The 24,774-nt window shown below is 40.3% G+C and overlaps 2 protein-coding genes across 5 annotated transcripts; both read left to right on the top strand.

Annotated features, from left to right (window-relative positions):
- Positions 1-261: 261 nt before the first annotated feature.
- On the top strand, positions 262-6,177 carry gtf2h1 (general transcription factor IIH, polypeptide 1). Of its 2 annotated transcripts, none has more exons than XM_086073808.1 (15): positions 262-438; positions 677-903; positions 978-1,170; positions 1,380-1,545; positions 1,634-1,727; positions 1,799-1,948; positions 2,052-2,131; positions 3,050-3,183; positions 3,265-3,346; positions 3,439-3,527; positions 3,630-3,747; positions 4,023-4,113; positions 4,245-4,360; positions 4,948-5,040; positions 5,475-6,177. In XM_086073808.1, the coding sequence occupies exons 2-15, from the start codon at positions 750-752 to the stop codon at positions 5,559-5,561; spliced, it is 1,647 nt and encodes a 548-aa protein (XP_085929934.1). In that variant the 5' UTR covers positions 262-438; positions 677-749; the 3' UTR covers positions 5,562-6,177. The 2 variants fall into 2 exon arrangements, with proteins under 2 accessions (XP_085929934.1, XP_085929933.1); XM_086073807.1 differs by having other exon boundaries at positions 734-903.
- A 70-nt stretch (positions 6,178-6,247) lies between these two features.
- On the top strand, positions 6,248-24,474 carry hps5 (HPS5 biogenesis of lysosomal organelles complex 2 subunit 2). Of its 3 annotated transcripts, none has more exons than XM_086074341.1 (23): positions 6,248-6,331; positions 8,565-8,695; positions 9,916-10,026; positions 10,099-10,163; positions 10,231-10,423; positions 11,595-11,725; positions 12,321-12,539; positions 12,649-12,720; positions 12,831-12,919; positions 13,005-13,183; positions 15,330-15,488; positions 15,559-15,718; positions 16,680-16,797; positions 18,357-18,503; positions 18,587-18,655; positions 19,791-20,323; positions 21,200-21,320; positions 21,392-21,541; positions 21,610-21,729; positions 21,852-21,965; positions 22,211-22,317; positions 23,739-24,000; positions 24,134-24,474. In XM_086074341.1, exons 2-23 carry the CDS (start codon positions 8,588-8,590, stop codon positions 24,192-24,194), a joined length of 3,288 nt encoding a protein of 1,095 aa, XP_085930467.1. In that variant the 5' UTR covers positions 6,248-6,331; positions 8,565-8,587; the 3' UTR covers positions 24,195-24,474. The 3 variants fall into 3 exon arrangements, with proteins under 3 accessions (XP_085930467.1, XP_085930468.1, XP_085930469.1); XM_086074342.1 differs by having other exon boundaries at positions 6,248-6,326; XM_086074343.1 differs by lacking the exons at positions 6,248-6,331; positions 8,565-8,695 and having other exon boundaries at positions 9,986-10,026; positions 10,235-10,423.
- The last annotated feature ends 300 nt before the right edge of the window (positions 24,475-24,774 follow it).

Genomic DNA, 24,774 nt, shown 5'->3' on the forward strand with positions numbered 1-24,774 from the left:
AATGTAGTTTAATTTAGGTTAAGTACATTTAAATAAATGTAAGTTAATTTAATACACACTCGTCAGACGGTAGTCAGTGTAGTCGAACAAAATACTGGTAAGTATAACAAAGAAAATTGCGTATTATTTTTTATTATTATTATTATTATGTTAAATATAATGTAAATAAATGCAATTAAAGAGGTTCCTTTGTTTGTTTGCACGGGGAGTATTTTCCGGTCGGAACCAACGTTGCGCTTTATTTTACGGTCGGAAATTTTGAGTGTAACACAGTATCAGCTATGTCGGCGCTAAAGTATGTCTGTTCATTATTAGACTAGTCTACATTTTTTTGATAGATGGCTCGTTTATTTAGATTCAGGGACTACTAGGTATTTATTTTTAGATAATGCGTTGAATAAAGGTGAAGTATCCGCAGCGGGGTCCGCCAGTTTTAAGGTAAAGTAAGTTTTTTTCTGCCGACTTATGCTCTCAGGCTTTTCCTTTTTACTGTTAGAGCTAGCTAACGTAATGCTGGCTAGCTGAGTTATAATTCATTTGAAATACGCCACTACACTACTTGTTCAGTTACAGCAGTCATCATCTTGCATGGATGACAAGCATTGAGTCGATGTGCATTTTGTCATGGCTTATTGTTTATTATTCCCCTCAAGAATACACGTTTTTGTTATTACAGATGCATGATTAATAACGACCAGAAACAATGACACTCTTCCCCCCCGGTCCCTCTCAGTTTACACGTCCGAGCCATGGCTTCGCTGTCAGAAGAGGTGCTTCTGGTGGTGAAAAAGGTTCGCCAGAAGAAACAGGATGGCACTCTTTATTTGATGGCTGAACGCATAGCCTGGAGTCCAGAGGGCAAGGACCGTTTTACCGTCAGCCACCTATATGCGGATATTCGCTGTGAGAGCTCTTCTAGTGTAAACATTAAAATGCAAAGACAATGTGTAATGGAGCGTTATTTCTCGTCTGATCAGGTCAGAAAATCAGCCCAGACGGCAAAGCAAAAGTTCAGCTCCAGCTGGTCCTTCACTCCGGCGAGAGTACCACATTCCACTTTGCAAATGAGAGCACTGCACTCAAAGACCGGGAGGCTGCTAAAGAGCTTCTGCAGCAACTCCTGCCCAAGTTCAAGAAGAAAGCTAACAAGGAACTGGAGGAGAAAAACAGGTGAGCTTGCATTAATAACGAGACGTGAATGTTCTCAAAAACATAGTGAGAACTTTATATGTGTCTAAAATAATCCATAACATATAAAAAAAAATGGGGGGGGGGGGACAATTGGATGCTAAAATACATGACTTATTCTACTGATAAAAAAGTTAAACCATACATAGCCTTGTTAAATTTTTTTAAAAATGTTTATTTTCCACCCATAGGATGCTTCAAGAAGATCCGGTGCTTTTTCAACTATATAAAGATTTAGTGGTCAGCCAAGTGATCAGTGCTGAGGAATTCTGGGCTAACCGATCAGGAGGCCTAAACCACACAGATCATGCAGTATGCAACAATAAACAGGAAGTTGGTATATCTGGAGCCTTTTTGGTGAGTGACTCGATAAACCTTTGTGTACAACTTTATCCAAAATTTCAGCTGCATTTTAAATAATTCTTGGCATTTTTTATCTTTATAGGCAGACATACGGCCTCAAACGGACGGCTGCAATGGCTTGAGATATAATCTGACAACAGATATCATTGAATCTATCTTCAGAACCTATCCTGCGGGTAAATGAGGCTGTGAATGTTTTTTTCGCACAAGCGTACGCAATCCACATCAACGCCGCTTGTCGTTGCAGTCAAACAGAAGTATTGTGAGAGTGTGCCTAATGACCTGACCGAGAAGGAGTTCTGGACGTGCTTCTTCCAGTCGCAGTATTTTCACCGAGATCGCATCAACACCGGCACGCAGGACATCTTCACAGAATGTGCCAAGCTGGATGAAAAAGGTAGAAAGCATTTAGATGTTGCAAATATGTACAGGTAGTAATATGTACAGTATGTGTCATTATGTGATACTTTATATGTATTTAAAACGTGTTTCTTATGAAGGGTTAAATTCTATGGTGGTGCAAGGAGTTAAGAACCCCCTGGTTGACCTGCAGTCATTAGAAGATAAATCTTTGGATGAGGTAAGAGTTACTGATAGAAAACAGTCTTTTCCAGGACCCTGGTTGACCTCTTCAGGTTTTCCACCCCATGTGAAATCATAGAAAATGAATCTATTCCGGAGTCAAATTGTTGTCACCATAAAACCTTCAAAACTGTACAGGCAATGTTTTCTTAATGATCATACACATGCAAAAAAAAAAAAAGTAAACAAATACTCCAGCCGTAAGTGATTTAAGATGTTTTATATATAATATCAAAATTTTATTTTTATTTTTGCCTGCAAATAATACACAAACATTTTAACCATCGAAATGTAAAACAATACAACTTAACAGGAAAACTTTTGCATCAGAAGTAATTAAAGATGTGCATTCTTTTTGAATAATTGTCACAATAAAAAGCCCCAATAGCCAAAGAAACTGCAAAACACACCAAGAGGTAATACAGTGTTGCCTTGAGATGTGAGTGAATCATTTTAAAGTGAACATAAACTAAACAGAATTACACCGTGTATATTTAAAACGACACCAAAACGTTGCCGTCGAGCTTAACGCTAACACATAATAGAAAACGCCATAGACTGGCTAACAGATAGCATTGATAATTTCAGCTCTTAAGCAACGACTATTATTCTAGTAATCGATAAAGTAACTGATGGGATACTCAATTGTAAAAGATTCGCTTGTGACAGCCTTAAATAGATTGTAGTAGCACTGTCGATTATAATATACTGCCCCCTGTTGACCAAGGTATGCACACCCGAAGGAGCAGCTCAATGAATTGAAGCATTAAATCATAATGCACAAACTTAATTATTCACATTCTTTTTAATAATATTTTAATTCTGTGTTCATGAAGTACACTATTACAGAGTGCTATTTTTTCTTTACAGTATTAACAAAAACAACTGTTCAGTCTCTTGCTTGTGTTTGTTGCAGGGTTACGGTGTTGGCACACCGCTGCCCTCCACTTCCAATTCAAACAGGACAGTGAAGGAGAGCAGCAACTACGCCATTATAAAGCGCTTCAACCATCACAGCGCCATGGTGCTGGCAGCAGGCACACGCAAGGGGTACAAATATAGATAGGAATGTCCCATGTCGATTTCCCAAGAACTTCCTCATCCGAAATCTTCCCCGCCATTGTTTTCAAGGGAGAATGACCAAGGTAGCGAGACCAGCAGCACTGATGGAAACTCTCGGGATTCAGACCTCTTTCAGCCTCCCATCAAGAAGGTACAATTGCTCTGTTATTTTATTTTCATTAGATTTTTTGTCCATCACATGAAGGTAAAATGTGCATAATCACTGACTTGCAATGTTTTTAGGTGAAATTACAAGAAGCCATAGAGTATGAGGATTTGCAAAGGGAAAACGGGCCAAAAGTGGTTGCATTAAACCTCAAAAAGTCAGACAGGTTAGAATTATTTCCACATATAAGGCCTATGTTTATTATTGTTATTATTATTATTCTCCACAGTGTTGCTAATGTAGTTCTTTCTCAATTTTTCTTGTAAAGGTATGCGCATGGTCCTGTGCCTCTTCAGTCCCTAAAGTACACAACAAGCCAAGAAATCATCAGCTCCGTCAACCACATCCGGCACGAGTTGGCCAATTACAAACCCAACCTAACTCAGGTTTGATCAAGCGAACGCTATACATTTCCATTATTTGCTCTGGCACTACTTTTGCAATTTCATTAAATGATATTTTTGTTTTGAGAGCCAAAAACAAATAGTCTACATTCGCTAATGTATGTAATAAAGATTTGAACAAAATGACAGTACAACAAACTCGGTGCGATGGTGCATTCTCCCACCGAGACCATTTAGGATTATTTTCCGTTTGGATGTGATGACTTGTGATATCACATCCGGCGGTGCAAAACGTCTCAGCCATTTCCTCTCTGCAGGTTCTAACCAGCGCGGCGGCAACTTCCGCCATCGCAGCGCTTTCTCCCGGCGGCCTCCTCATGCAGACAGGATCGCAGCAAGCCATAAATCGTACGTCGTGAATCACAGTCGAAAACATCCCACTTCCTTTGATAGAGCATACTGTTTTATTTATTTTTATTTTTTTTACCCCATGAACTGATTTCCATTCTTTTGTCTTTTTTCATTTGTGATGCTGGCAGAGATGGTACCATCTGATATACAAGGGGAACTGAAGCATCTTTATACAGCTGCGGGGGAGTTGTTGAGACATTTCTGGTCCTGTTTTCCTGCCAACACGCCATTTTTTGAGGAGAAGGTGACTAATTGTTGAGTAACACTATTGTACATCACAATAGCGCCTTCACCCTGTTTAATTTCAGATGAATTTACACAGCAAATTTAACATCCCATACCACTGTGTTGGCCTAGAGCAGGGGTGTCACACTTATTTTAATTCTGGGGACACTTTAACTCAAATTTGATTTCAAGTGGGCCGGACCAGTAAGTTATACATAACGACATGTTAAAACATTTTCTCTGTTCCAAATATTTCCTAATGCATTATAAAGATATTAACATTTACTATTATTTTTTTTTGCAGAGTAATCTACATTTCTGTCAAATCCTGAGTAACAACTAACAGAATTTTATTTAAGTGGTTGTCAGTGCGCCCTCCAGTGGACAAAATGAGCAACAACTGTTAATTTTGGTGGAAAACTGCACTTTGTGTGTCCTGTGGTCACGGCCCAGATTAAACCCCCGTCCATGGGCCGTATGTTTGATACCCATGGCCTAGACAGACTCTAACGCCCTCCCTCCGACCAATATGTAAAAATACAAAAAAAGGTCCCATTAGCATTTCTCCTCTTTATTTAGACCCTCATATGTATTTTTTTTATACAGTTGATTAAAATGAAGTCCAACCTGGAGAGATTTCAGACAACCAAGCTTTGTCCTTTTCAAGAGAAGATTCAACGTCAATATTTAAATAAAAACGTAAGTATCTATTTTTCTTTCCTATAGTTCAACCCCAATTTTTTTTTTCGCCTATTCTGCACGCTCGCCACAATCAATTACATTAGCTGACAACATCAAACAATTCTCTTGATTAAATAAAGCCATGGATGGAGACATTTTTTGCTGGTCCAAATCTGGTCATTATCGCTCCCAGTCTCTGATTGACATTCATCCATGGCACTGCCGTCTCAATTTTTTTTTACTGTTAAAATAACCCTCAAAATCTCAACTAACTTGACATCTCTTTACATTTTTTTATACATCATGTCATCAGCAGAAGATTGAAAAAGTAATGGATCTATTTTAAGAAAGTAAAGACGAAGAAGTAGAGATATCTTTTTTTTCCAAATGAAACGACTGATTCGTTTTAACATCATATATAATCACTTCTTGTTTTATTGACACCCCTGCAGCTCACAGCACACTTAGAGCAGATGTTACAGACGGCATACAGCAAGTTCCACGTCTGGCAAACGCGCCGCATGATGAGGAAAACCTGAGGCCTGGCGCTTTGTCGGCGAAGGACAATGAAGACAAAGCGGACAAGGATGTCCCACGGAAGCCTTCGGGCGCCTGCTGAGACGACAGATAGCAGCCAGGCGGCTTCACAGGACGCTCGTGACGAAGACATCGGCGGACGACGCCGCCACCGCCGCCGCATCAGTTAACGTTTACGAGAGGCATATGGCATTTTAGTCATGAAAACTTGTTTCTTAATCTTTGTGTTCTTTCTACGGATGAGATATTGGTTTCGGTAATGGGACTTTTACGATGCTGTACACCAAGTTTCTCATGAAAATCGTGTAGGCTCTCAGGATGACAAGCAGAGGACTGCCGACGTTTCATCGGTGCGGAGAGCCCCTCTGGGAACAGGACAGAGAATGGAAACGTGTTCCAGCAATATTTTAAAGACACATCACACTGGAGTGTGTTGGTGTGTTGGAGACACAGTTCACTCTTGTCGGTTCTGTCTGCACTGTACTGTATATACCAAATGTTACTATGAATTAAAAGGTAGGACGTTTTTGTTGCTAGTTGCAGCCTGGTGACAGTGCATGCATGCAAATTTGGATTCATAGCTTCATTTCAAGGAGAAAAAATAAACTTCTAATGAGAGATGGATTTTTCTCCTAATTTGCGGATTCTCCATGAGGCGTGTCGTTCTTCCACTTGAGATTCAAAACATGCTCAGTAGTCAGCACGCTTTCAGGAAGTCTACTCTTCGCCGGCTGAGGGAGGCTGACCACTCGGCTGCAGCTCGTACGGTAACGTGAGTGATTTTCTCCAAAAAGTTGACCTAGTAAACACGCCAGACGGAAATAAGTTGTTAAATGTGTCTTTTTCCTCACGATCAGCATTTCGTTTTTGTTTTTTTTTGTTTTGAACGGCGACTGAACGAAAACAGAAAACAGCTAGCATGCTTGCAAATCGTCTTCATACAACAAAAATCAGCGATGTAAAACAATTCAAATTTTATTTACAGTACGCTTATGGTGAGATAAGCTTTTGTTGAGATGCCGTTTAGTTTAGACACAAGTGTTTATTCCCAGGGTCATCAGCAGACGTGTGTCGTCTCGTGACCGACTCGCCCCTCGGTCACGGTTGTTTGCGAGAGCGCCGCTAATCGACGAAAACTAGTGAAACACTGCATTCAACCGAAATGTAATGACAAATGTTTGTCACGTGAGGGTTCGTCAACCGTTATTTATCGAGGTAACTACAGTTCAATTGTGTGACGTCACTTTCGGCAAGTTTACAACAGATTTGAGAACACTTCCTGGTGCAGTCACGTGACACGTGCAGTATGGGCTGAAGGTTGCTCGCTTTACAATTTTGGTTCTGTACCGTAGAAACATTTTTTTTTTTTTAATCTTGTGCACCCCCGCACTTTTTTTGTCATAGCATGAGGAACCCCTCATACGCGTTGATGGTTCTCTAAAAGTAGAACGTAACACCGTAAAATAAATACAAATGAAAAGGTCATTTCGTTTCCTAAATTCCTTTTCACACAAAGATAATTATCAGTATGTTGCCTTGACACCACAAAACATGGAGCTCCTTTGAAGCACACTTTAAACAGGAATTTCATTTAAAACTTTAAATATAAGAAACAAAACACACTTAACAAGAATAATATGTAGACCACTTTAGCAGGTTTACTTTCTTTTCATTCAATCACCCGAGGTTAAAAATAAAACACTTGAGCTAACACAGAATATTTAACATCTTGGAAATAAATTCTTAAAACTGTTCGTACACCTGCCCTCGTTAGGAAACACTGTCCTAGAAGTTACCGCCATACTGGCTGTAAATAAACTGTCCCTTGTATAGTGCTTTTGTATTCCATGCGCTTTAGTTTCCTTACTCAATTACTGAAGAAACAGCACAAATCTCTTGGTCAAGAACGCTAAAACTTGGTAACAAGAGGCTCAAAATTGCACCTACAACCTTTGGGTCGAGAGATGACATCCAGGCGTAACGTAGAGGCCTTCAAAAAGGTGATCATTTATTTGTCAGATTAACCTGCCTGCCTGTTATTTTGGCCCTACTAAATTATTTCTAGTTTATATTGATGTCATACATTTCAAGTTAATGACGTTTTTCGAGACACCCCACGATGTGGTGTAGTTTTACACAACTAAACAAATACTAATGAATATTGGCCACAAATTTGCAAATGTAGTTGCGTAACTCCAGCTTTCTTCCTGTTTTGATTACATTTATCCCCAATTAAGATGCCTGACTAATCCCTTTAATAGGTAGAACTCTCCTTCCCCGCAAAGCAGGAAATTGAGGGCTATTTTTGACTCATTAAGGCCTTGGTGTTTTCCCCCCAACAGCGTGTGTAAAGGTACAAGCTGATATCCAGACCCAAAATCACGGAAAATCAATTTGGCAAATACGTTCTGCTCTATCGCTATGAGGCAAGCAGTCATTCGTGTTTTAAAACTCATCTTAAATAAGAAGCCTTTTGGGAATGTAGGATCACTTAGTCATTTGTTCCAGAGCAAAGTCATGTTTTGGATTATAATTCTTGATGACAAATCATACTATGATGCAAGATATTCACCCACCTACACTACAGTGCTAGCAAGTGGCAAATAAAGGAAAAAGTCATAAATGGCTGATACATTTCACTTTTATCGAGATTATGGAATAAACTACTAGTTCTGAATATAAAGCTTGAACCTTTTAGTTCAATTTTGGAAAAATGTACTTTAACAGCTGCCTCCTTGTATCTTTAAACCACCAGGAAATAAAACATACATCTTAATATTTTGTGACATTTAAAAAAAAAAAAAATGAAGTGCAAAATGGTCATTCCACTTTCAAATACAGGATGTGATAGTTTTGTGTGGGCTTGTTACTTGTATAACCCGAGTCATGGCTGGCCAATTTGAGAGACTTAAGAACCCTGCTGAGAGTCATATGATGCTGCAGCATACGTGACCGAGCACAATCGTGACTACGACAGGCTGCCTGTCTGTGTGCTTCTCTTCCAGTTGCCGACGAGCGCAAGGGGAAGATGCCTCGGATAGCGGTCGTACCAGATGCCCACAGTCACGTCCTGGCAGAATTTGACTGCCTCGATCCTCTCCTTTCCACTCTGCGCTTAGACTCTGGCAGACTCAAGGTAGCGCAAAATCACCAAAGTTCAGCCGATAAGATGCGTCTTGTTTATGCAAATTGACTTCCGAAGCACAAGCTGAAAGTTTTGGACGTGCGCGCTCGTGTCATTCGAAAGTGTAACATGAGGGTATTTTCACATATTGTCATTATTTGACTTTTTTGTAGCTATCCATTTCTGTTGAGTTAAGCATAGGAGGACCAGATATATAAAAAACTAACAAACAGGACACTCCTATTTTGCTGAAAATTGAATACAGGTATACAATAAATTCTCACCAAGAACTATTTATAACAAATTTAATTGCTAGTCAATCTGGTGACCAGTGGTGGTGTTATTACTAAGGCTAATGCTAATTGCTATCTTGGTTGACAGTTAACAACGCTACGTTTATCTTGCGCCGGTCCCACATTGTAACAAATTGGAACTTTGCCACCAGAAAATCTCAATTTGCGTTCAGTCTGACCGGCAACCACAGCATTAGACAACTAGGACTACATTTCCTATGATTTTTAGGCACGGAAGCAGGAAGTAGTTCTAGTTTTTGGTATGACGGAAACACAGCTCTTAGAGATTTAGATGAGAATGTGATAGTAAATAGAAAATAATTTAAAAGCTAAATTTCTTTTCAATTGTTTTTGTATGAATTGCGATGACAACTGTGTGATTGACACTCACATGGCCCAAAATGGGATGACGGAACCTGAATAAAAACGGGACAAAACGTTGGGGCGAGCAAAATCCGCCTGGTCTCGGGACACAAGATCAAAGGTGGTCACCCTAGTTGTGGATGACCCGTAGCTTATAGTTAACATCGTGTTGCATTTTAATATTTTGAAGCAGATTTATCATTTATTTGAAGCAACCCCCTTTGCTCCCAGCTGTGTTTATATTTGTTTACGTTTTGGAGCAATTAGCATTAGAATATAGCTAAGTTTCATCATTATTTACAAACCTGTTGAAAACACTGGGAAAACGCGCTTCTTGCAACATGGCCCTGGTTGATCTCTTATACTGTGCTGCCACCTGCTGGCCGTTTTTTTTTGTAATAACTGCCATTGCTTTAACCCACCTCTTCAGGTCAGAAGCTGTATCAAAGCCTTCTGTATGCTCTAGCATTAAAAAAAATTGTAATCATAAAAAACGTAGTGGGAGTGCAGGACAAAGTATTAAAAAACATTATTATACATTTTTGGGTTTGATATTTCCTTTACGTTGTGTTTCAGTGCACATGTCTGGCCGTGTCGAGGAAGTGGCTAGCATTAGGAACATCGGCCGGTGGCTTGCACCTGATTCAGCGGGAGGGCTGGAAACAAAGACTTATACTTACCCACAAGGTAATATGTGACTCGATGTTGAGCGGATTCGTGAAAGTCATTTCTGATTAATTGACAAGACCTCCCTTTCAGGAAGGGTCTATTACTCGGGTGTCGTGCTGTCCACATGACGAAGACTTCATTGCTGTTGCAACAAGGTAAACGTTGCACAGGAAGTGCATTTTACTGGTCGATATCTTTTTGATTGACAATGTGGGGGTCCAGTCAGGGTGTGGTGGTGGTGTGGGAGCTGCAGCTGGAACGGCGTGGACGTCCCGAGAGAGTGAGCGTGTCCTGGGAGCACAGGGGCCAGAACATCACGGCGCTCTGTTGGGACACCAACGCGCTCAAGGTTTTTGTCGGAGACTCGGCAGGCAAGGTGTCTTTTCTCCGGGCAGGATCGACTAAGATGGGAAAGGTACTCGCAACAAAATATTCTGCCTTCATTTGTTGTTAACTCATTCACTGCCATTGACGGATCGAAATATTTCGATGAGTTTCACTTTTTGTAGTATGAAAACCTAGATTTTTTTTATTGTACATTTAGAACAGATATAAAAATTGTGATTAATTGTGAGTTAACTATTGGAAAAAAAGATTACAAATCTTAACTGTAATTAATCGCATGACTTCAATAGTTAACTCACAACTAATCACAAATTTTATATCTGTTCTAAATGTACACTAAAATAAATCTAGTTTTTATGCTCTTGTTAACAAAAGTGGAAAAAATAGAACTAATAGAAATAGTTCAAATAAATTTTTGACGTCTATAGCCGTCAATGGCAGTGAATGAGTTAAAGCTTCTTTCTTCTTTACAGTAGCATTTTTATTTGACCATTTATGATGGAAACTTCTTCTAAATGCACTATGGGCAGTCCCGCAAGCCTCTGGATTCGGGTTCGAATTTCCCGCCCTCTGTCTGCAGATGTGACGTCATGTGCGCATTGTGTATGTGAAGAAGGGAATGTGCAGTTTCATTTTTCGGCCACAGGTGGCAGTAGCGATTCAAAATTCAACCTTCTGCATTGACAGCTTTAATTTGTTTGAAATTTGTTGTATCTTTTGTCGTTTAAAGAACCACAGATTGGGTCTTATTTTTCCCTTCTTCCCTCATGTTTCCTTTTTTTCATCTAAGTTTCTTGTTCTGTCTCCCTCTTTTTGTCATTTTTTTTCCTGAACATGTGTATAAAACATATTTTTATGTTTGATATGATTTTTAAAAAAAAATGAGTATATATATATATATATAAATTCCTTTGCATACTTGTTTTTTTTGCTAGCTAATTGGCTTCCTTTTTTTACTACTGTATCACATGATCGAGATGATTGGTGAGTGGTGAGGCATGATTCTCAAAATAAAAAAATATTTTTGTCCAGTTTCTCTGCAGCTTGCTACTACATGAACTATGAACCGGGACGAGTGGTTTTGGAACGCTGCAGTAGACTAAATTTTTTTTATTAAATCTCATTAAATTGTGTTGTGATTTTAAATTATAGTGAAAGTCGTATAAATTCCACTATAGCAGATTTTTTTTTTAAATGATAATTTAATAATTAAAAAATTATTTTTGTCGTTTGTTGTACAGGGATCAGGATTTGTTATGTTTCCTGTTCAGACTATCACCACCGTCGACTCCAAAGTGGTTCAGCTTGGGTACCAGGAAGGTCGGCTGCTGGTGTCCTCTCTGAGCCGCTGTTACCTCTGTGATACCGACAGGTGAGTTCGGTGAGCTCTTTACTAAACTGAAGAGCTACTTCCTGGATACACACCAAAATGCCAGTTTTGCTCAACTGGCCTTTAATTATGCTAATAATGATGAACAATATTGTATCTAAATTCTGACTTGAAGTGGAAGTCAACCTTAAACATTTCTTGACAATAATATGTTATATGTGACCTCACTAATCCAAACATGACATTTGGATTAATATTACATTTGTGGAATATGAGTCATGAAGCAAAATCCAGCCGTTATTATTCATCTCAGGGGGCGGCCATTTTGCCACTTGCTGTCGACTGAAGATGACATCACAGTTGCTCAGGGGTCAGGCAACGACCAATCACAGCTCACCTGGTTGTCACCTGAGACCTGAGCTCGACAGCAAGTGGCAAAATGGCCGCCTTCGCCGCTTAACTCATATTCCACAAATGTAATATTAATCAGAATACCATAAACTAATGGGGCTGCATAGAACATAATTGTCATCATCAAGAATTTTTTTCTCATTTTGTAATTCTGTCCCCCCCGCCCCTAAAGAAGTAATTGTATTTAGAAGTAACATCACAATCATCTTTAATATCCTGTCGCCAGGGAGAAATTTTGGCGCGTGGGGAACAAAGAGCGTGACGGGGACTACGGAGCTTGTTTTTTCCCTCAAAACAAGGGATTGTTGGCGGGTCAGCCGCCGCTGCTCTACTCGGCCCGGCCGGGGTCTCGGATATGGGAAGCCAGTTTTGATGGCGAGGTTTTAAGCACGCAGCAGTTCAAACAGGTGCTCAACTGCCCTCCTCTACCTCTTGTTACATTCAGGTAATAACCTCCGGGGTCTTAGAGGTAAAGTTACTGCTAAACCAATTGTTTTTTCTTTTTTGTAAGTGAAATAACACTGAAGGCCTTTAAAAATCTCTGATGTCTGCAGAAATGAGCCACAATACAATCCAGGCCAGAAGAGCCCCCAATCCATTGCCTTCCCAAAATTACTATATTTTGGGTAAGAGTCATTTTGGTTGATTCATACACAGCGTGTGAAATCAAAACACAATTTCTCAAGAAATAATGGAAAAAGCAATTGACCACTTGTATTTTTTTTGTTTTTGTCAGAGACCAAAACTTGCTTACCTGGACTGATTCAGCCATTTATATTTTTACACCTCACAATGGCCAAGTTCTTCTATGGACAGAGCTCAAAGGTGAAAGACATTGTTACTCACCCACGCAAATATTTACAGTAAATGCCACCATCAAGCTGCTTTTTTCCTCCCTCCGGTTTTGCAGACGTGGTGGACATCGCAGTCTACCGCAACGAGCTCTTCTGCCTCCACAGCGGCGGCCGTCTGTCCCACCTGTCCCTGTTGTCGGCAGAACGCTGCGTTGAACGCCTCCTGCGACGGGAGTCCTGGGTTCTGGCGGCTTCCGTCTGCTGTATGTTCCAGCACACCATCTGCGTCAGTCGGGTACGCCGGCTTGTATTTCCGTGGATGTGCGTGCGTGCGGTCCAAAACCTGTGATGTCATTTTGCTGCTGTCATGTTGAATATCTGGATAAGTACACGACCTTCTGTATGTATAGGAAATTAAGTAGGCCTAATTAAAAAAAAAATATATTCTAACCAGGCTTGGGGAGTAACGCAATACATGTACCGCCGTTACGTAATTAGATTACAAAAAAAAGTAACTATTTCATTACATTTACAGGAAAAAACATGTAATCAGATTACAGGTACATTTCCTCAAAATGGGGATTACTCCGAGGGATTACAATTTCTACGATGAGAGAGAGAGAGAGTATGAGAGAGAACGCCCGCGCGATTGGGGCCGTTGCTACAAGTCAGGGAGGTGGGAACGAACAAACTGACGAGTCGTGTCCTCCACACGCGGGCGGTTTGAAAAAACTTCACGGACGGGAGGAGGAAATAGCGACCGGTATTCACTGGAACTTACTCGGAGCGAAAGTTTGAGCTAAGAGTCCAGTGGCCTGCTACGCGCTGTAGCTTCTTACTAGCTAGCCCGCTAGCCTACGACCATAATGTGAGTTACACCTTCCAAACAAATCTTCCTCCCACCAATTCACTATTTAAACATCATACACAACATATACACGGCTAAACTTGTGACTGGGATAAAAGTTCATTTTGCAATTGATGTCACGCATCATCATCTTCATTCATTCATTCTATCTATCTATCAAACTGTGAGGTGTGGTTGCTTTCAGTGACAGTTCGGAAACAGCATATGGCCTTCAATCAATCAATCAATCAATCAATCAATAGCCAACATGCTTTTTAATTACACGAGGATTTTTGCTATTTGTAGGCTGCCCGGGTCCCTTTCACCCGCAAATAGCACATTGTATAGAATATATATTGTGGTAATTTTTATTTTTATTTTGTCTTCATGAGCATACTCAATATTGGAGTAATCCAAAGGGAATCCAGTTACATTACTTTAACAGTATGGTACTTGGATTACGTTACTAACTACAAAAAAATTGCAGGTAACTTGTAACTGTAATGGATTACATTTTAAAAGTAACCCTCCCAACCCTGATTCTAACACACAGGGCCTTTTTTTCTTTCATTGGTAAGGAATGTCATTCTTCATCAGTAAAACGAAATGGGGAGAATAAATTTAAGTAAAAATTAAACCAAAGTACCGTACTCATTTAAATTTGAGTTTGCTCGTGCAAGATTAATTAATTATTTACTTACCTACTTATATTTACAAATTTATTTTATGACTGATTTTTACTCCATTTTTACTTTGTATGCAGCGATGGTTGTTGTGAAGTGCTTTATAAATACATTTGAGTTGATTTTATGTTAATACAACTAAACTAAACACAGTGGGGGGGGGGGGGGTTCCCCATCTTTCGGCAATTAATTTGATGATCTTTCAGCATCGTTTTTAAACTTATTTATTTCGATATTAGTGTAACGACGAAGCAAGGTCAAACTGTCATTTGGGAATTGTAGTTTACTTTATTACACAATACTTTCTAAAAAATGCTCCATATATGGGGGAGGGGGGGATCTAATACTAAAACTAATAAAAAAGAAACTAAAATGAAGCATTTTTTAAATATAAAAACTAACAATCCTGCTCTAAGAACAATAGAAAACTAATTGAATTTGAGTACAAAAGTTAAGACGAAATTAAAAACTAATTATAATAAAAAATTCAAGACTTTTGTCACTCTTCATAGAGGTCAGTTGTTATTTATTTATTTTTATATATTTTTTTAAAGTCTCAATAAAAATAGTGTTCTTCCCCTAAATGCATATTAAGCAGAACCAGTAGTTCTCTCATTAAATCAGTGCTTCTCAAATAGGGAAGCGTAATAGCACATCCACTACACTAGGTGGCAGTGGGCGCGCTCATTGTCTGAGAGTTCGGAACAAATTTTAACTCTTCTTCAAAAGTCTACTTACACCAATTTTATGGACAAATTATACTATTTATAATCGTGCCGAAGAGTCGAGGCTCGCAATATTTTCTTCTTTCCCGGGCGGGCGTAACAAAGAATAATTGAGAAACACTGCAACAAAATGCCTGTCTCTGATTGGTGCTTTCTGAACACAAACCTTATTTTTGTCTAATTCAGGCCAGAAAATCAATTCCCATGGAGCGCCTGGAGCACCTTCACTCGCAGCTCAGTTCCAGCACTCACCCCGAGTTGATCGGCCAACTGGATGAGGTGATGGCCAAGCTGGAGCCCCTGGACTCGGCCTGCAGCAGCCGCAGAAGCAGCATCTCATCACACGTATGCGAAAATCACACTTGATGACGGTTGTGTTTTCGTCGTTCGAGTCTTGCTTCTTGTAAAAATCCAGGAGAGCTTCAACGTGCTGGACTGCGGGATCTACCGGGTGATCAGTCGTCGAGGGAGCCAGTCCGACGATGAGACGGGCTCGCTGATGAATCAGTCCACGTCGGAGGAAGAGAGGCTGAAAGAGTTCAGCTTTGCGCAGGAAGAAGATCAAGCGGACCACGGTAGGAGACACTTAAAATGCAGGCGCCTGCTTTGAATTCGGGATAGACCGGCCCGGCAGATAATCGGCGCCGATATTCAGCATTTTATGAATATCGGCATCGGCCTCTTTTTTTGGTTTGATGGCCGATATGTTAAAAACTGTTATTTTTGCTCTGATGGGTGCTTTTCTCCTCCGTCTGCTCTGAGTCCCTGCAGCATTGGCCCGCCCACAGCACCATCTGATTGGTTGCTCGTGCAGTGCTAACAGCCAATAAGCAGGAATTAGCGGCTATTAGCCTGCGAGCTAATGGCTAGCTCGCACATTAGCAGCTATTTGGTAGTTAGCGTGCGGGTGAATGGTTAGCCCGCGAACTAACCGGATAGCTCGCGAATTAACGGCTATTAGGTTCGCCCGTGAGCTAACGGTTAGCTCGCACGCTAACCCAATAGCCGTTTTTTAGCGGCTATTTGGGAGTTATTTCAGGGTTAATGTGTGGGTGAATGTTTAGCCCGCGAACTAACCGGATAGCTCGCGAATTACCGGATATTAGGTTAGCCCGTGAGCTAATAGTTAGCTCGCACGCTAACCTAATAGCTGTTTTTTAGCGGCTATTTGTGAGTTATCCCGGGGTTAGCGTGTGGGTTAACGGCTATTAGGTTAGCCCGTGAGCTAACGGTTACCCTGCGCGCTAAAAAGCATATCTGTCTATCTCTACTTTGAATGTGACAGTCCAACATAATGAACATGTAGTTGATGCCATGTGACAAATTCTATTTAATTTGGACTTTTTATCAAGCACAATCTTTTGGAGTGCTCTTCTTCTGTGTCATATGCATCATCAGCTGTGTTCAGTTTTTTTTGTATTGCACAGCATTGACCTCCCCTGGTCCCCCAGCCACATGCATGTGGTTTCCACCCTCTCATCGTATTCCATCCATCTTTGTGTTTGTCCTCTGGCTCTCGCCCCGATCTCCATTCAGATCCGCAGAGCGGCGAGCGCGCAGAAACCGAGCGAGCCGAGCAGAGCCTGCCATTCCACCTGCCCATCTCATTCCGCACCAAACCCCCCCGCATTGCACTGCAGGCCGTCAAAGACAGGTGAAAAAAGTGTCGCAGCAGCTGCCGTGCGGGAGCAGAAGGGTCCTAAGAGTTTTGGACTTTTATTTTGTTTTGGCTTTTTTTCTTTTCTTTTTTTTTCAGATTTGGTTAGTCTTAGTTTATTTTTAGAGCAGGTTTGTTAGTTTTTATAAGGGACCAACCGATTAACTCATTCACTGCCATTGACGGCTACAGACGTCAAAAATTCAGTTGAACTATTTCTATTGGTTTCAAAAAAAATTCTACTTTTGTAAACAAGAGTATGAAAACCTTGAATTTTTTTATTGTACATCTAGAACAGGTATAACATTTGTGATTAATCTTGAGTTAACTAGTGAAGTCATGTGATTAATTACAACAAGAAAAACTAATCGCCTGATGCTCGTAATAAAAAAGAAAAGGAAAGATTATTAAAAATTAGGGCCGTCCGACAATTACATTTTTCAATTGTAATTAATCGCATGACTTCAATAGTTAACTCATGATTAATCACACATTTTACATCTGTTGTAAATGTACAATACACTCAAAAAATGTGAAACTAATTCAAATAGTTCAAATGATTTTTTTACGTCTACAGCCGTCAATGGCAGTGAATGAGTTCATTGGCTGGACGATTTTAATAGGCCAATATTGACTCCTTTAAAATTAATTAAATAATATTGGTTTTTGCTTCTTCTTCTTTTTACACATTACAACATAAGGCAAAGATAATAATGTTTAAAGCACGCATTAGCGGACTGGAAAAAAAAGTTAAAATTTTTATTTTATTGATGTATATATTTTTAATTGATTTTCTGAATTTTATTCTGCCAAACAAAAAATTATAATAAAAATATAAAAAAGATCTATATCAGTAAGGCCCTAATTTTTGTTTTTTCAAAAATGTTTTATTTTAATTTAGTTTTTATTAGTTTTAGTATTAGTCTTAGTTTTTATACAAGATTTAACTCATTCACTGCCATTGACGGCTTTAGATGTCAAAAATTCATTTGAGCTACTTTTGTTAACAAGAGTATGAAAACTTAGAAAAAAGTTTTCATTGTACATTTAGACCAGATATGAAATTTGTGATTAATCATGAGTTAACTATTGAAGTTGTGTGATTAATTACAATTAAAACTAAAACTAAACTAATTGTGGTACAACTGTCGTAAAAACATGCAAAATGAATACATTTTCAACGAACATTAAAAGCTCATAGGATACTTTCGTTATAATTATGGTTACTTTTGTAAATGTACAATGTATTTTCACTTTATCTTTTTCCCTCCCAAGACTATTCTATTTTAGTTTTAGTTATTTGCTTAACTGGCTTTTACTCGAAACAATGAACTGAAACTTAACAGAAACGGGCGACTGAGCTGTAGCAGTGGCTTTTTAACTTCCCCTTTCCCGTGAAGATTTCAACCCACGTCAGTTTTATTTCCATGTCGTTCATCTGTTTGTAAAAATGTGGCACGTTTCATTTCCAAGCATCACGCTCATTTTGCCAACCGGTCGTGCATGTTAGTTGCCCTGACAATCTCATTGAATTCCGCCACCCGCTCCCCTCTCAGTGTTTCTAGTTTTGTCAAGAAGACAACCGAGAAGATCAACACGCTCCAGATGAATTCTGAGCTCTGGCAGCGACCGGAATTTAGAGAAAGTGCTCACGCTGAGATGTCTGCCACATCTTCTCCGTACTTTGAGGAAGCAGATATTGAGTGAGTGCACCGAGATTCACTTGGAAGTCGTTCGCATTTTGGGGCATGTGATTAAATTGCTGACAATCAACTTGTTGTCACAGTGTTTACACAGACGTGCCCAACACGGAGTCTGAACTGCTCCAGCTTCAGTCAGCCACTGAGCGGGCCATGTAAGTACTTTTTAGTATTTTAGTTTATTTTATGACAGAAAATCTAGAGATAATAAGGTTCAAAGTATTCCTAATTGAGCGGTTCACCTAGATTTGTGAAAATTGTTAGGCATAAATACTAGGGGTGGGAATCTTTGACTGTCTCACGATTCGATTCAGATTTTTTTGGGCGAGCGATTCGATTCAGAATCGATTTTTGGTTGAGGGCGATTTTTGATTCAAAATGATTTGATTGACAATGATTTTTGCTTCAATTTATAGATATTCAAGGAATAGTAATGATCTACTACAGTCTGACTCGCTAATGCTAATTAGCGCGCTACTTGCAGGCACTTTTATTACTCAAAAGAACAGCTCCACGCTGCAAAAAAACAACAACTTTTATTGGAATAACTTGATCGTGACTTTCTTTCTACTCTCTAATGTGGCTACAACTTGTATACAGTGTATCAGGCCGCGTGAAACCACACTGCCCCTAAGTGGCCAAATCGGGTACAACATGAACAGCGCTCCCAATAAAGGCACACACAAACAAAGGGAAAAAAGTATAAAATAATTTAAATGAGAATCGATTTTTTGGGGCACACCCTAATAAATACATTATCAACCCAATACCTAAAAAACAAAGTATTTGGCAGCCATATGCTAAACCTAACAGGAGGTCAGCCATTTTGAATTTATTTTGAAATTGTGTGCCAATTTTGCCCTCTTAAAGAGATCTTAATTTTTCACTACAAAATGTCAAAAATTGGGTGTTTTATCTAAAGACGTTTAAGATAAAAAGTTATCGAATAGTTTTTTTTTTGCACGCTGTTACCGTGGCGATGTGCTGTTTGAAAAGAGAAATGATCAAAATCACTCTTTTGCTTGATGTTTACATAAAATGCTCTTTTTCTCCAGATTTTGGGAAAAGTGTGTTAATTTCTTAAAGCTTACCTGCGTTCTACTGTTGATTACTAGAGAACGTTGTGTATTCTTCATTTGGTAGATTTAATGTAAAAATAATCATAGGGTCAGTGCAAATTGCTGGCATTGACTGACTTAATAATAATCACAAATAAGTCAATTAATGTATCCTACACATTGCTAGCTTAGCTTGGTATGCACAGCGCATGAAACCCTGTTCTGACATCAGTTACCAGATCCAAGATCCCTCGGTTCTGCTGGATCCAGACTTCCTGGAAGAAAGTCTCCAAGAGTGGTTGAAGGCACTGGAGCGAGTCCTCAGGCCGGCTCAGCCTGAGTCAGATGTTGGAGTTCCTTCAGACATGCATGAAGCCAGACATTCATGGGAACCGCAGAAACCAGAAGAGTCAACAGAAGAACCTACAGAGAGCTCGGTACAAGAGAACACCGAAATCCCTCCAGAGGCGGAGCGCGACTGTCAACCGGCCTCGGAAAACCAGACGGCGGCACCTGAAGAAGCCGTTCGATTGGTGTCTCCTAAAGCGTTACCCTCCGATCTCTTCAATAATCTCACTCAGCTGGCTACGCTTTATACAGAGATGAGCTGCTTCAGCAAGGAGGCAGACGCCATGGAGTTGAGCTGCGCCACGTTCCTGCGCCGCTACTTTTTCTTGCTGGACCAAGAGCGCATTAGACGCATGTGTCTGCTCTGCTGCCAGGAGCAGGAGGACGTGCAGAGGTCCTTTATCGAAGCCATGCTAGGTAAAAACAAACAAAAAAAAGTTGGTTTTTTTCACTCATCACGTGTAAAATGGTAGCGTTTTAGGTAGGGAAAGACCGTAAGCTAACAGCTCACGAGCTAACCTAATAACCGTTTTTTTAGCGGCTAATGGGAGTTATCCCCGGGTTAGCGTGTGGGTAAACGGTTAGCAGAATTAGCAGTTATTTGGGAGTTAGCGTGCGGGTGGATGGTTAGCCCGCAAGCTAACTGTTAGTTCGCGAATTAGCGGCTATTAGCCGACATGCTCACCGGCTAGCTCGCAAATTAACGGTTATTAGGTTAGCTCACGGGCTAACCTAATAGCCGTTATTTAGCAGCTATTTGGGAGTTATCCCGGGGCTTAGCGTGTGGGTGAACGGTTAGCCCGCGAGCTAACAGTTAGCGGCTATTTGGGAGTTACTTTTGCGGAAGTTGATGCTAAAGCTGATGGCAAACAAAAAAACACGCCCACTTCCGGTTTATACCACGCCCCCTCTTCAAATACAGCTACGGATCATTTGGATGGTTATCCAGATAGTGGTGTACTCGCTCGTCCCTAATATATATACTTTCAGTGTGGCTTCTAAACTGTTATACTGTCGTGCTTTTATTTTGAAGGCCTGACTATTGACAGGCTGTTTGTTACGTCCCAACTTTTCATAGTAAATTTGAACAAACAATTCTTAACTTTTGATTTCAAAACTAGTAATCTATCAATCTGTCGTTTATGTAATATGATGAGACAATTACACATTTATTTGGTATTTTGGTTTGCCCGTGACAAAACTGTTTGACACCCAGAGACCAGCAGAACGTTTTACAATTTTTACACAATGAAATGGAAAAGGCTCATAAAAGTCGTCTTTTTTTCCCCAAAGGTGTGACACAGTCCAGTAAAGTGGTGGAAATCATTCACAAAGGAGATTTACAGAGATCGCTTCGCTATCTGCGAGAACTGCAGCCCTGGAGTCCTCCGGTTCTGCTCGCTCACTTGCACAGGTCGGTCCAAATCCCGATTGTCTGCGTGAGCGACTTCTACCGAGTACGTCATTGAATACGCGGACCTCCAGGTTGTACGGGAAGCACGGGGAGGCGGCTGTCCGCTCCTTCCCCCCCTTCTATCCCACCATCGTCCCAGCGGATGTGATGCGGATGGCTCACGAAAGCCACTTCTTGGCCTATCTGGATAATCTGGTCCTGACCCAACCCGAGGAGCTCAGGTACACCCGCATCTCGACACTTCCGAACAATCCGCACTCGACTATGCATTTTGATGAATTCTCCCTAGGTTGCCGTTCCTGCAGTCTCTGCTTGAGCCCGAATCGCTGCGTCAAGATTGGCTTGAGCTGGCCCTTACCCACGATGCACCTCAGCGCTGCGATACGTTGACACCCGAAGGGCAGCCCAGGTCCGCTTAAATCTGTTGAACAGCGACTTGCTGTATTTTTTATGTTGTCTTTTATTAGCTCTCATTTTAGCGTCGTCAACATTTTCAAACTCGCACCCGGCGTGAAATGACCTCTGTCGCAGATGGAATTCTCATTGCTTCAGTTGGGGTTACGGGCGCCTCCTGTTTCTGCTCATCCAACTTCCCGCAGACTTGTCGTCCAAGGAGAAGATGGCAGAAACGTGCCGCAGTCACGGGTACTTCAAACTTCTCAAGTTTATCCGCCTGAGCTCTGAGCAGCAGCTGAATCACATTTATGAAGAGAAGTGTTCTTCCGATTTTAGTTGTAAACTCTGTTCGGACCTTTGCTAGAAAATCTCTACATAAAACCAATTTATTATTATTATTATTAGTAGTAGTAGTAGTAGTAATACTGGTGGTAGTTTTCTCTCATTTTCACTACAAAGTTTAAATTCCATGTCATGTGACATTGTGTCATCAGTTACTGGACAGGTTATATCCACCTTTGTTGTGAGCTGCAGAGCCGAACCGAAGCTTTTGCAACAATCTGTCAGTTGGATGACATCAGCCTACTGGAGGAGCCGAATGGTGGGTTTTCGGTTTCCTCGTTTCCATACCATACACTGGCTATCAAAAGCTGTAATTATATCACAGATTTTTTTTTTTTTTAATAAGGGGTACAGTAGATGTGAAATTCTTCTTCCTTTGTGTCTTCACGACTGTATTATACTGCCCCCCTAGTGGCCAGGTTGCGCACACCAGAAGAATTAATTAATTAATCGTGATACACCAACATTACTACTAGGGGTGTGAATCTTTGAATGTCTCACGATTCGATTCCGATTTTTAGGTCTGCGATTCCATTAAGAAAGATTTTTGATTCAAAATGATTTGATTGACAATGATTTTTGCTTCAATCTATAGATGTGCAAAGAATTGGAATGAATCTACTCCAGTCTGACTCGTTAATGCTAATTAGCGCACTACTCGCGGCACTTTTATCACTCAAAAGAACGGCTCCACGCTGCAAAAAAACTACTTTTAATGGAATGACTTGATCATGACTTTTTCCTTCTACTCTCTAATGTGCTACAACTTAGCAGTGTATTAGACCGCGTGGAACCACACTGCCCCTAAGTGGCCAAATCGGGTACAACATGAACAGCGCTCCAAATAAAGGCACACACAAAGGCAAGATGGTATAAAATAATTTAAATAAAATCGATTTTGGGACATTCAAAATCGATTCTGAATAGTAAATATTAACTCATTCACTGCCATAAATTCATTTTTAAAAAGATTATTAAAAATTCGGGGCATCAGGCGATTACATTTTTTTAATCGTAATTAGTCGCATGACTTCACTAGTTAACTCACGAATAATCACAAAGTTTATATCTGTTCTAAATGTACAATAAAAAAAATATCTAGGTTTTCATACTCTTGTTAACAACAGTGGGGGGGGGGGGACTAAACTAATAAAAATAGTTCAAATGAATTTTTGACGTTTATAGCCGTCAATGGCAGTGAATGAGTTGTAGTATTTTTTCTTAAGGAAAAACATCATACCATTTTTTTTATTTTTGTGGGTATGAGGGGGTGGGTGTGGGGGTTACTGGAAAAAAATTAATGGCATTTTTATTGATTTGAAAATTCATCCATCCATCCATTTTCTTACTTACCGCTTAATACTCACAATGGTCAGTCACGTGGGGGTGCCGGAGCCTTCAGTAATTCAGATTTGTAAAATGATTACTATTTGTTAACAACAAAATTATTTTGGTTACTGATGTCAAACTTAAGTCGATCATTACAATACACTCAGTGTTGATTAAAGCGTAAGCCACTAGACGAGGTATTTTCTCATGGCAGGCAACCTCATTTTGTTTATTTTCAGGCTATGAGAGGTGTAGCCTGCTGTTCAAAAGTGCGCTGAAATGCAATTTAGGGCTTGTTAATATAATAGTACCTAATAAAATGAATAAATAAAATACAGATTTTACATCTAGGCGTGGAGCCTCTGAACTTGGCCGAGTGGAGGCTGTTGATCCAGCTGGCTCAGGACGGCAGCCGGACGTCAGACACTTTGTCCAACGGCTCCGCGGACCGCAGCACAAAGATCAGCCCCGAGGCCCTGACCCTGCGGCTGGCCCGCACGGCCGGGCCGGAGCGCGCCGTGGCCGTCCTGGAGGAGTGCGGAGTGCAGCTGAGTCTTTCCCCCCACTCGCAGCTGGTGTGCGAGCTGCTGAAGGTGGCTGAGAAGAGGCAGCGGTGAGTCGGGCCTCCAGCTTGCGTTATGCGGAGATAGTCGTGCAAGCGTTACATAATACTTGTGGATGTCGTTAAAGGCTATTTGCTACTAACATTTTGCACGTGACGTGTTAAGTCGTATCTTGTGTTTCAGGGCAACCATTCAGACGATGCTCGAGCGCTGCGATCGCTTCCTGTGGTCCCAACACGCATGAGATGCCAGCATTTTACGCGAGCGTCACCTCAAACTGATATGGAATAATTTATTTGCTTTATTACTAATGAAGGTACTACTACTCACCCTTGAAACTAAAATAAAAAAATGTTAACTGCTTGTATTTTGCACGGAAATCATCTTGTTTGAAAATGAATGTAATGTTGGTGCAATACTGATTTTTCTGTTTGTTTTGCATTTACCGAAGACCTTAACCAGTAATATTACTATATGTTCTAACCAGGAGTTATTTTAATAAATAAATACAAATACACACATTATGTACCGTGAAGTTGCCTTTTATGTTTTAGCGTAGGCTCTAATCAGGACTTGCACTATAGAAAATGGACAGCTGACGCAGCCTGACACTTTCAACATTTTTTATGAAAACACTTGAAAAATTGACAAAAATTGTGATGCCTTTTTTTTTCTACTCGAAACAATTGATTCTAAGTAATTGTTTTGGATGTGACATTTGAAAGCACACAGCAGATGAAGCTAATGTGGATCAACGTTAATGACACCTGATTCCTGTGATCTTATCACACACCTGCCGCATCAAAGGAGCAAATTGGGGATTC

The sequence above is a fragment of the Leptonotus elevatus genome, chromosome 4 (genome assembly GCF_054856555.1).
Source record: "Leptonotus elevatus isolate MCC_2025b chromosome 4, RoL_Lele_1.0, whole genome shotgun sequence".
NCBI classification, from domain to species: Eukaryota; Metazoa; Chordata; class Actinopteri; order Syngnathiformes; family Syngnathidae; genus Leptonotus; species Leptonotus elevatus.

Bases quoted from the DNA above. Each gene is read 5' to 3' on its own strand.
- hps5 (XM_086074341.1), top strand. From the start codon at position 8,588: ATGCCTCGGATAGCGGTCGTACCAGATGCCCACAGTCACGTCCTGGCA. The intron at 10,027-10,098 runs GTAATATGTGAC...CCTCCCTTTCAG, and splicing joins GACTTATACTTACCCACAAG to GAAGGGTCTATTACTCGGGT. The intron at 24,001-24,133 runs GTGAGTCGGGCC...CTTGTGTTTCAG, and splicing joins GTGGCTGAGAAGAGGCAGCG to GGCAACCATTCAGACGATGC.
- gtf2h1 (XM_086073808.1), top strand. From the start codon at position 750: ATGGCTTCGCTGTCAGAAGAGGTGCTTCTGGTGGTGAAAAAGGTTCGC. The intron at 1,949-2,051 runs GTAGAAAGCATT...TTTCTTATGAAG, and splicing joins TGCCAAGCTGGATGAAAAAG to GGTTAAATTCTATGGTGGTG. The intron at 4,361-4,947 runs GTGACTAATTGT...TTTTTTATACAG, and splicing joins CGCCATTTTTTGAGGAGAAG to TTGATTAAAATGAAGTCCAA.